The sequence below is a fragment of the Corvus brachyrhynchos genome, unplaced genomic scaffold, assembly GCF_000691975.1.
Source record: "Corvus brachyrhynchos isolate BGI_N302 unplaced genomic scaffold, ASM69197v1 scaffold61, whole genome shotgun sequence".
NCBI classification, from domain to species: Eukaryota; Metazoa; Chordata; class Aves; order Passeriformes; family Corvidae; genus Corvus; species Corvus brachyrhynchos.
The window spans coordinates 7,683,062-7,694,990 of record NW_008236478.1 but is presented as its reverse complement, the minus strand read 5'-3'; the positions used below and the strand labels follow the sequence as shown (position 1 = coordinate 7,694,990).

Below are 11,929 nucleotides of genomic sequence, written 5' to 3'. Positions count from 1 at the left end.
TCCTGCTGCTCATCTCCATGTGCACCCTTGACTTCCAGGATGTTCACATTCCCCTTGGATAACTAAAGCATTTCCTTGCTCAGGATTCTGAGCTGTGTTCCAGGCAGAGAACAGGACACAGAACAGCAGCCAACTCCCACATGCTCTACTGTTTGAAGAATATGAAAAAGCTGACAGCAATCCTTTCCTGACTCCACACCTGAAGAAAGAGCTCAACCCAAGGCTCAGAGCTCAAGAATCGCTCCTTTCTCTGGGAACAGCCAATCCCAGCTCAGCCATGTGGCCAGCTGGATGCCAGGACAGAGGATGGTATGGAAGGATGGTGGCCAGCAACTCCCTGCCCTGAGAGCCAGAAGTGCTGGTCCAACAGTGTGACAGTCTGCACTGCATGTTCTCCACCTCCACTGCAACCAGAGAAATGGGCCAGCACAGGAGGAGCTCCTGCTAAGCCACAGGAGAAAGTCCCAACAGTTGCAGTGCAGAGAGCAAAAAGACACAGATACCAAGGGAAAAGAGAGAAGGGATTTATTGATTACACTTCAAATTTCAAAGCACCAAGACAGGCCAAAAGACATTCATTTCCCTCAGGTGTCCCAGCACAAATGCCACTGCTGGGGTCTGGGCCACCCCAGCAAAGCCCCAGCCCTGGTGATGCCCAGCAGCCACAGGACACCTGGTTTGCGCCTGCCCTAGCAGCAAACGTGCAGCTTTGTCTTGCTATGTGCAACAGGGCCAGATCCCCCACAAGGGAGCAGGAGCCCCGGGGTCCTGGCACAAGAGATGCCCACCGTGGCACCTCTGCCAGGAGCAACCACTGCAATACCTGTAACAGACAGAGCACTCCACAACTCTGGGAAATTCATCTCCACAATATAAAATAGTGCAGGTTTCCTGAGAAATAAAATTCACTCCCATGGAACAGGTGGGACCAGCCACAGGCACATGCATACACAAACACACACACACTTTCCCTGATCAAAGACCAGATGACTCCATGGCTTCCACACAAAAAAAAAGGAAAAAAGCTTTGCTTTGCCCAAATTAGAACTTAACTATTTCCTTGTGTTTCTCTCTGTCTCCATGACTCCTACAGACAGACACACAGCCCTGCTGGGTTACATTCAGTGCCATTACATTCAAATCCTTCCTGAGCACAGCTCCCCAAGCTGTGAGTTCTGTTCCTCTCCTGCACTGAGAGGAAATGAGTTCTTGGGCCAGACCAGGGCTCTCAGTAAATCTGGAGGATCCCCAGCACACAAGGCTGGGAGCAAGCAGGCACAGCACCTCAGGTCCCTACATCTATTTCAAGGCTTAGCTGGCACCAGAGAAAGCTGGTGGCAGTCACAGCAGCCTGGCCCTGTGCAGTGGGACCCACCAAGGGACACATCAGCTCAGACAGGACACAGCAGCAGCACAGGTTAACTGCTTGGCTTGTGACTCCTGCAGCAGCAGCTGCCAGCAGTAGTGAGAAGGGGGAAGGCCCGTCAGAGAGCCAAGCTAGAAGCTGTTACCTTCATTCACAGCTCAGGACAGAAATTTTGGAGTGTCAGTGCTTAGACACAGAGGAAGATGCATCCCACTTCCCTTGTTCCCAAGCACTGTCAGGGGCTGGATCACAAGGTTCTGCAGCCCAGTCTTCCAAAGCCGGGAACAGCAGGGCCAGGGTAGCTGATGGGCAGTGAGTCCTTCTGGTAGTCGCACCAAGACAGCACTTCCAGTGTGGTTCCAGCCCACAGCCTCTGCTGAAGAAGCCACAGAGCTCTACCCAGCAGCCAGGCCTCAAGCTTGCAAGGAGCCCCAGTTTGCTGGGATATGTTCCTCAACCTGCAGGCACCACAGAGCAGCACTGGGGAAATCAGATCCTTCAAAACAGCAGCACAGCAGTGAGCCCAGGCTGACAACCAGGCATCACCAGTCTCGTTCCGAGGGCTCCCGGTAGGGCAGCCCCAGCTGAATGAAGACATCTCTCTCAGTGGGAGTGGGCAGAGTGTGGCCAGACGACACCTTGGCACCCCCAGGGCCTCGCACCACGGCCGAGCTGAGCGCGTGCTCCGACAGGCTCATGCCCTTGGTCTTGGCCAGGGCACGCATGGAGCGGTTGAAGTGAGCCGAGCCCGTGAAGTAGAGCAGGGCACAGGCGAACTCCTGGTATGGCACCACGATGATGTCGAGGCGGCGGTGACGCTGCGCTGGCCCGGGCAGGCGGCACACGCCCAGGTACTTCTTCTGATCACCATTGTCCTCCTGACTCACCAGGTCATCTGTAAGGAAGCCTGGGGAGAGAGAACAGGCCAAGAGGAGCTGAACGGTAGAGACTGACACCTCCATGCTGAACTCCCCACTGCCCAGAGAGCAGCAGAGATGTCTCATAACGCGCTGTGGGACCCCAGGGATAACGTGCTGAGCTGCAGCACTATTCCCTCCTTAACACTACAGCTGAGCCAGGTCCATGGGCAGTAATTTTAAGGACTAACAAGATGTCCTATCCTTGGGAAAAGTGATCACCTATCCGTCAATGAATGCCATCCACCTCACTGCCTCCTCACCTTGGCCATTCTAAGAGCAGCTTCCCCACCCTCTTACCGCTCCTGTGGAGGCTGTCGAGCAGCTTGTTGAACACCCCACGGTGAGACTGCCCATCCGGGTGAGTGACCAGCACATCCACATCTCCACAGGTGGCCTTTCCCCGACGGTAGGAGCCACAGGCCACACACACGAGGCCAGGCTTCAGGGCCAGGGCAGCTTGTCTGACCTTCAAGAAAGAGGGATGAGGAGTCAGACACCAGCCTCTTCATGCCCATTCCATCACGGCAGCAAAGGATCTTGTGCCTGCCTTAAGACCTGTCCTGCATCTCCAGAGTCTCCATACACTTGACAGGCATGGCACACTGCCCCACCAAGAAGGCTGGCCTGCTGTCAGGCAAGGAGTGAGCCAGGGTGGCCTCCACCCCGTCCTGCCAACACCCAGCAGAATGCCACACTATCCAGTGATTGACCATCACCTTGTGGGAGCACTGGATTGGGACAAGCAGGAAGATGCAGCACTGCTAAAGGGGCAAAGTACTGCAAAGCTTTCAGAGCCTTCCGTTTCTGAGACAGCAAGAGGTAAGAGGTTTTTCAGCTGCCCTACAGGCACAAGGCTTGCCAGCTCTGCCCACAAAGAGAGTAAGTTCAACAGGTGATAGTCACAGGTCCTGTTTCAAAAACAGGGATGGGCTCATGAAGTGTCCCCAGCAAGACCCAATACAGCAGAAAATCTGTGAGTACCCCTTGGAGTTCATTTCTGCCGAGACTTCTGCCTCTGTAGGAGAGCTAGGCTTCCTGACCCAGAGAAAGCACAATTGTCTCAGCATTTTATGTTTGGATGCCAACACGCTGCTGCCAGCAATCACACACATAATCAGAACTTCTCCTATTACAGTCTTCTCCAGGCTGGACCCCAGCTCCTGTTTTGTGCAGACAGTGCTAACTCTGATGGCTTCATTCATTACATGTTTAAGAAAGGCTCCCAAGTCCCTGGACAGGCCTAAAGTATTCTTGGTCTGATTGTGCCAATCACCCTGCTGGCAGCAAATAATGAGGGGCTCAGCAATTCCCAGTGATGAGGCCATCACAGAGGCTGGGGTTCAGCAAGGCAGTGTCTGTGCCCACAGCCCCTTGTCACTCTTGGGGATCATCCTTCATTAGCAAGAGATAAACCCATTAACCTTTGCCCCAAAGGTGCTCCAAGAAGCCACAAGCCTTTCTCATGCGGAGCAAGCCCTCCTCTGGTGTTCTTGCCCCCCTTCTGGCTTTAAATGAAGATTTCTAGAAAACTCCCAGCCCCACCCAAGAGCCTAAAAGCTCCTCAGATCTCACTGTGACAGGCAGCACAGACAGTGACTAATCCCTCATTCTCTCTCCTGGGCCTGGATCAGAGGAGTGTGTGTGTGTATGGAGGGGAGCACAGTAATCCCATCAAGATAACAATAGACCCACTCCCAAGAGCCAGCTCCTCAGCCCAGCCTGCCTGGGAAAGGGACCACTCACCACCAAAATGGCTAATCCGGCACACAGGACTGACACCCCAGCAGGAGCCTGGCAGGAGGGTATTCTTCGTGGCCAGGCCCTGTGGCCGAGTGACAGGGTCACACTGGCTGCTGCTTCCATGGTGACTGGAGAGCACAGGGATAGCAATGACAGTGTGCTCCCCAGGCTCTCTGCTCACATTAGGGTACACTGGCTTAGCACCCCATAGTCATGGAGTGCCAAGGGATCCTAGAGCAGCACTCGTTTGCAGCCTGGATCCCCTTTGCTTCCAGCAAGGATATCCACCCTCTGTCCTCTGACTGACAACTGGATCACAGGGTGCTCACAGCTTCCTTTGGAGAAGCAGCACCAGGGAGACCTCAGCTGAAAGCAGACATTCCAGACATGATGAGAGGCAGGAAAGCAGAGCTGGGAACCTGCTTATCCATGCCACATGCAGCCTTTTTCAAAGCAGTGTGTACAACTGAGCCCTGTGAAGTATCCTCCTCCTTGCCAGGCACTCACACTGAACTTTCTTATGAGCCAAGGTAGGTGCCTTGTGTGCCCATGCCCAGAAAGGGTCCCCCAAGCACTGACCCCACTCAAAGGAGAGGCTGAAGAGCTCAGCTGTAACACAAGGGCCATTTTCACAGCGTCTACCTTCCTGTCATGTCCCAGCAAGTACTGCACTCTGAGGGCCTGGGGCCAAGCTACTCACAGTCTGCTCTATTTCTGCAGCTTCCTCCCGAGGCATGCGCTCCAGGAAATCCGTGTAGTGCTTCAGTCCCACAGCCTGCTGGCTGGTCAGAGTGGCCTTGGTGCGGATGTCATCCAGTGTCCGGAAACCCTAGTGCAGACCATGAGCTGATATTCAGACACCTACCAAGACTTTGCTCTTCACATACTTTCCACCAAGATTTGGGGAGATTGTATTTAGCCTGTCTCAAGCTTCTGAGATCACATGTAGAGAACACTTTAGGTTCCTAAAAGAAGGGATTTTGGCAATCCTACTACCCATTCACATCTCTAATCTCCACCCCTTCTCTGACAGAAGGCTACTGCTCCTAAGGCATGGTGTCCCTACAGCCTGAAGGAAAACACGTACTGCAAGTAAAGGAACACATACAATATCCCAATGAGGGAAAGCCAACAGCATGAACACGACCATATTTTTAAGACAAGCAAGAATCCAGTCACAAACCAAACACTACAGGAAACCAGGCTTCATCAGCTCATACTCAGGAGACAAACTGCTTTTAAAGAAGGAACCCATCCAGTGCACTGGGCTGCTCCTATTGGCACAATTATTTCAATCTCACTTTTACAACTTCCAGACAAGATGGATGGCTGCTCTGACAGCTACAGGCCAACAGCCAGCAAGTGCATCAGGAGCTTTCATGGACAAGATGCCCTGATTCAAGCCTGGCTCTTAGCAATGTCATTACCATGACTAGTGTGACATGAGCTCCAAGGAGTGATGCTAGAGCAGAGGCAGCATGTCTCCCACTCCTCCTCTCCACATCTTTGTCCTCTACCCACCCCACCACAACTAAAGTCTCAGCTGGGTGCTGAGACACAATGGGACCCAGCCTCATAGGTCCTCCCAAAAAACCAGATTTAAATCTTACCTGTAGATATTGGCAATTTAAAACCATTTGTGAAAGTAATTCTCCTACACTCAGCAGCGGTCTTCAAATCATAACCTGAAAGCCTTGTATGTAAGGCATTGAACTTACCTGCTGGTACCACATCTGAGCTGTCTTGACCCCTGCTCCCCAGATGTTGGAAAATAACTCCAGCACAGGCACTCTCTCACTGATGTGATCCAGCTTGCGCAGGTGCCCACTCTCCAAGATCTCCAGGATCTTCTCTGCCATCCGCTTCCCAATCCCAGGGATTTTACAGGCTTCCTAGAAAGAAACCAGAGCTGCTACTGGAAAAGCAAAGACAAGCTGAGGAGCTGCTACTGACTCACAGCCTGGTTAGTCAATTGATGAGTAAAGGGTAAGTGGCAGGACTAGTTCTGCCTGACAGCCTCCTCTCTAGCCCAAACTTACCTTGGTTGATCAATTCAAGTGGAAAAGGACAAGCCTGCAGAGTGGGACTGAAACATGAACACACTGAACTGCAGGACTGCCACAGTCCATAAAACTCCAGTTAGTTTTATGTGTTATCTCTACTGGTGGCCAGTTGCTGTTGATGAAGAGGAAGGTGAAAATGTCCCTGCACTGTGTCCAAGGAAGGCATTTATCTTGTGAGTGTTCAGATCTGGCCCTAAAATGCTCAGATTCCATTTTTCTGCTGTTCTGAAAACACTGTGTGTGGTCAGTAAATCCCAACCAGCACTTGCTATACAACTTCCATCGAAGGTCTATCTCCCTGCTCCACCCCCCTGGGGAGGTGTTTTACCTGGTAGGAGGTGACTGGTTTGTGGTAGCTCTTGAGCGCGTTGATTGCTTTGGAGTAGCCCAGAGCTCTCCACTTGTCTCCCTGGACAGAGTAAGCCTTTGCCAGCACTTCCAGCTTCTCTGTGATGCATTGGTTGTGATTTTCCTTCTTGGTGTTGGAAGACTGGGCACAAACCCACTTGCTGGGAGGCTGGGCCACTGTGTAAGAGCTGTCACTGATCTCCTCTGATGATTTCACAGGGTAGTGGCCAGAAATCAATGCTTCCAGATCTCCCTGGGTGACACCAGCATCTTCTCCTTCACTGTCTTCATCACCAGAGTATTTCTTTACAGAGAGATCAGAAAGCAGCCATGTGAGAGTAAGTGCATGCCTCATATGTCCCCTTTGGCACAGGCTACTTCTGAGACTAGGAAGCCAGAGCACTGACCACCCTCCCTTCCGGGCACACCATGCTCCAGTTGCCACCTCTAGAAGTGACTGCCTCAAGCTACACATGCACATCTCACAGTGCACAGGAGACTATACTGCTGTCCACCTGTGATTCAAGCACACAGCCCCTCCTACAGCCAAGTCCCTGAGACCCAACTGAGGTTACGACACTAAGTGAGCAACTGCTGCCAGCAGCAAGGTATGACAATGCCAAAATCCCTGGCTGGCAGAGATCCTGACTCCCTACTCCCACTGGGAAACCTTTAGCTCGTCTGGTGGCAGCACAGGCACATCTCTCACATTCAGACTCAGCAACTTCTACCCCATGATGCAGATGACAGGAGATAGGCACTGAACTTTGTTTTCAGTTTACAGACACAAAATCTCAACAGAGTAGTAAATTAAAACCCCCTCATTTTCCCCATGGCTATCTGCAAGAGAAAAGGGGGAGGAAGGAATGACACAAAGGACTCCACATTCCTCAGTGACAGAAGAAAGAACCAATGTATGCATTTGCTGATACCCTCAGCATTAGGATGCCTCTGTGTAGACTTAAGAAACAATGAGCCTTGGCTTCAGGTAATGAACAAAAGGGGATAGAAGTGGAAAGCCGCACAGAGGCTTTGTAGACTGCTTTGCTCACTGGGGTCCCCATCTCCCCTGATGTATAAACACAGGAGTCTATGAAGATCCAAGAGTTTCCATGTCATGGAAGTAACTCTGAGCGGTGCAGGGTTGTTTGGGATCAGTCCAGCAATTACATGCAGCACACCATGTCCTATTACGAGTTTCTGCAGAGTGTCAGCCTAGTCAGAGCCACATCCTTACAACCTCTGGTTCTGCTGGCTGAGGAGGTAGGAGGTCTGGAGACACAACTCCTGCAAGATACAGAGCTGAAGTCTTTCAGCAAAATAGACAGGATGTGTTTTGCAGTCTTGTTTTATAACTCTGAAGACTGGGTCAGACTGAGGATTTGACAGACTAAATCAGTTTAATTTGTCTTGAAATGCAACTCCCTTAAGATGCTGTTCTCTCTAAGGGCAGCAAAGCCTCAGAGTGCTCAGGTAAGTCAGTAAGCCCCTTAAAAGCATTTAAGGACATGTTATCCAATCACAATGCAAAGAACTCTGCAGCTGGAGCTGGAAGCAATTCCCATCCTCTTGGCCAGCAGTGTCACAGAGGTGAAACAGCCCTTAAATCCCTGACTCTACGCTTTGTCAGCAAAGCTGATGGACTCTTTACAACCACATGTGCAAAACCAACTGGTAGCAATTGGCTACTTGAGAGGGAGACAGGCAGCCTGGGTTGACAGCCCCAGGTTCACAGAGAGTACCAGCCACTGCTTGAGGCTGCCTTGCAGAGACTGCATCTGAATGCCAGTCAGAAAGTGATTGCTACAGTCTGACTGGTAACAGGATTTCCTCAAAGGAGTTTACATCCAAAGGCAGAACTCCCCGATCAGTCCCTGTTTAGTATGAAACACTGGCACGCTCATCATTTCCTAGAGAAAAAACATCCACCCAAGCTGGAAAAGACTCTGTGCTTAAAAAACAGAAGCTACTTCTAAGCTAAGTTTCAGCTTTACTGTTGTAGTTGGGTCTCAGGTAGCTGTCTTTAAAGTCTCAAGGTACCCAACTCCTTCCCAAGTCACACAGTCTAAGCTTGGGACAAGGGATTTTACTGAAATGTCTACAAATGCGGCTTTTGTGTCCTCAGTGAGCTGCCAGGTAGAGAGTAATTGCAGGGTTTTCTGCAACAAAAATTTGTGTTGCAAAGCAGATGCCAGCAATACAAGGGAGCTGCTGGGGATGTTTGAGGTAACCTTGCTACAGATAGATTTGAATGACACCAATGCCCAAGAAGAACTCAGCAAACTTGAGCAAAAATACAGAGAAAGGATGGAAAGCTAACAGCAGGCCACAGAAGCTGACTCACTGCAGAGGCCACTAATAACCCAACACAGGTATTTTAAGAACACCTCCACAATGCTTCTGGTAGCAACCTGATCCACTGTACAAACACGGGTCTGAACAGGGTGTTTGCCGAGGAGTGAAGAACTGGTCCATATGGCTAAGGCAGGAACATGGGATGAAATATCAGAGACAGCTTCCTGAAAGGGAGATATTCTCAGACAGGGAATATTTCTCAAAAGGACATAAGTGAGTATCACCATAGTGAGCCTTGGCCTGATCAGAGCACCAGGACTGCTTCAGCTGGAAATGTTCTGATGGGAACAGCAATTTAAGGGGCATTGTTTTTATTCTGAACAGCTAAAAAGGACAAAGAGAAGCAGTAACCATGTCCACAGCCTGAGTCTGGCCACACAACTCACTGAAACATCCAAACACTTTCCCCTTGCTGAGAAAATCTCACATTGTATCCCTGCAGGGATCAGGGATGCTCTTAGCCAGGAAAAGCAGCATGCAGGATCTGTTCACAAGGAGATGGATCTGTGCAGGAAAGCCTCACCTCAGCCAGTTGCTGCTGTCCAAGGGTGCCCAAGCCTTGCTGTGAGGAATGTTCCACCTGTGATTCAGTATTTGGTTTCACTGCTCCCGTCTCTGCTGGGGGCTGGATTTTTACTCTGTCCAGGATCTGCTGCTGTTCTTTCTGGAACTCTCCCTCCTCCAGGTACCTGCCATGGATTGGATGTCTTAGTACAGGGGAAGGAGGACTTTCCAGCCCCCAGAAGTCTGACCAAGAAATCCTTCTGCATGTTTTGGACTGGACCAAACAACCCATATGAATTGTACTCTCTCAGATCACAGATTAATTACTCTGGTTTTAGCTCAACTCCCCAGTTACCATCTACCTTGCTGACCTGCAACTTCCACTCCTACCTACCTCATTCTTAGGCTCTCTCTCCAAAACTTTGCCAAAACATTTTGCTCCTAACCTGTGCCTGCTGCTCCATTCCTTATTTCCTCTTGTGCCTAGTTGCCAATTCTCTACCTTTCATCTGCAATAAGTAAGAAACAGTATTTAAACCTCAGCATTTTTAAGAGACATCTTGTTATCACTGATGGATCAGGAAGATGTGCCTTTAGTGCCTGTAGCAAGTGAAAGGACTTATGGTAATATGTCTGGGCCCTATTACATGTTTTGCTACCCCACAGAACTTTGAGTCATGCTCACAGGAGCTGCAAGGAGTTGCAGTCCAAGATTTTGAGCAGAGGTCAGATTTTAGTGCTGTGCAGTTTAGGATAGAAGAACTGCAGGGAGGGATGGCAGTGTGGCATTTGCATACCTGGGAGGCATAAAGACACCATAGCCAGCAGTACTCAGCAGCTTCTGGTCTCTAATGCAAGCACTCAGCCAGGATGCCTTCACCAGCTGCAGCCCCGGGCGCAGCTTGGTTAACTTGAGGAGCCGAAAGGCGCGATCGCAGTCCATGTCCTCAGCCACAATGACGTGCGTCACCTCCAAGGAGAGCTGGCTGTGTACGACACCCCCGTTCTGGACAATCTGCCTGTGGAAGATCTCGGCCCTGGCCTGGCCAATGCCGGCTTGCAACACGTAGGCGATGACTGGTTTCAGCCACTCTGCTGAGGAAAGCACAGGGGCAGGGACACAGTGACAAGGGAAAGTGCCCCAGCCCAGCAGGGCTACTACATCTCTCACACAGGACTTGATGGCAACAGCCCTGGCAGGCAGTCTTTGGGGGGCTCCAGCTGGACACACCAAAGCAAGCTGGACATGACCTCTACAGAAAAACACACTGAGGGCCTGAAAAAGCCTTTGGGGAACAGCACTTGCAGTTAACAAGCTGGGTGTAAGTATTATATCCTACATCACAGGGACACAGGACTTACCCTCAGGTATTTGTGTTCCTTCCTCTTTCAGGATCTTTGGAGGGATGCTTTTCCCCGAATCATCCCTCACCTTCTTCCTCTTGGGAAAGGCTTTGACAATCCCTCGTGGCTCCATAGGCCTGGTGGGAAGGTTAGCAGCAATTGCTAAATACAAATGAGAAAGAGCAAGGTTGCTTAGATCTTACCTAATCACAACTCAAGATTCACTCTTGTTGCTCACTGTCTTTGTTGTCCTGAAGTTCTTTTTTTGTTGTTGCCTTCCAAAAATGCTCAGCCTGAGGGAGGCAACCGAAATCAAGAATTGCAGCCCTAGAATGTCCTAGAAACCTCTACAGCTGAGTTCTTACAATGGAAAACATTCAACTGCTTTAATATTTTAGAGCTCCTATCTGCTCAGCCAAAAGAAGCAACTTCATTTACCGGGTATTTCTTAAGCACATTCCCAAGAGACCTCTTGTGCCAGGGCTGAAATCCAGTCACCTATTGAGATAAAACAGCTGATTGACACCAAGTGCTTCACACAGCCACAAGAGGAAAACTCCCAACTTGGCTTCATCTGGATACAGCAAATTACTAAAGACTAACTAGCCGAGTTCAATATGGGTACAACTGCAGCTTTACCATTACAAGCCTTGCAAAAACAAACTTTGGAGCTTGAACTACCAGGATAGAAGGAAGCTCAGTTTTCTGTAGCCCAGTTTCCTGAATCACTGTATATGCCAACAGCCCCTTCCATGTGGCTGCAGCGTTGAGTCAACACCAGCTTGGTTTCCTCTCTGTGCAGCACTCTGGGTTTCGCGTAGAGGTTTCTCACACACAGACCAACACAAACCTATCCTTCCAAACCTGGAAAGGCTGAAAGTGGTCCCACCTGGCCATGGCTTCCTGCTATGGTCACCTTCTCATCTGAGCATTAAACATAACCCTCTGAAAACCAACCCAGAGCTCAATCAAGTCCTTGCTTCTGCGAGGAAGAGTTCAGCTCCAGGGGAACAGAAACCCTGCTACGTTTCTAAAACTCACCTTCGCTGAAACGTTTCAGTTTTCAGGTCGTTTTGACCAAAAAGAGCCCTCTGGAAACAGTAATCCTTTCTATTACATAAAGAAAAAACCCAGACCAAAAGCCCGCCAAGGTTCTGGGTGCCCAAGTACGTTCCAGGGCTCAGAAGTGTGTTTCTGCAGGCTGTATTTTAACTCCTCTAAAGCACAACCCACGCGCCGGGTACCAACCCTGCCTTGCCAGCCTCCTCAGGCCGTGAAGGTTTCAAGGC

At 50.4% G+C, this 11,929-nt stretch overlaps 1 protein-coding gene across 5 annotated transcripts in view; it reads right to left on the bottom strand.

Annotated features, from left to right (window-relative positions):
- Positions 1–502: 502 nt before the first annotated feature.
- POLL (polymerase (DNA) lambda) overlaps positions 503–11,929 on the bottom strand; it is a 35,396-nt gene continuing 23,969 nt past the window's right edge. The window contains exons 3-11 of one of the 5 annotated variants that reach the window (XM_017726127.1): positions 11,894–11,929; positions 10,659–10,802; positions 10,094–10,391; positions 9,316–9,481; positions 6,418–6,741; positions 5,745–5,918; positions 4,727–4,855; positions 2,584–2,752; positions 503–2,273 (exon numbers count right to left, since the gene is read on the bottom strand). In XM_017726127.1, the coding sequence (XP_017581616.1) occupies positions 1,909–2,273; positions 2,584–2,752; positions 4,727–4,855; positions 5,745–5,918; positions 6,418–6,741; positions 9,316–9,481; positions 10,094–10,391; positions 10,659–10,773 (1,740 nt within the window). In that variant the 5' untranslated portion in view covers positions 10,774–10,802; positions 11,894–11,929 and the 3' untranslated portion in view covers positions 503–1,908. Of the gene's footprint in view, positions 2,274–2,583; positions 2,753–4,726; positions 4,856–5,744; positions 5,919–6,417; positions 6,742–9,315; positions 9,482–10,093; positions 10,392–10,658; positions 10,803–11,681 lie in introns of all 5 variants that reach the window. The other 4 variants (XM_017726129.1, XM_017726126.1, XM_017726130.1 and 1 more) reach the window with 4 other exon arrangements.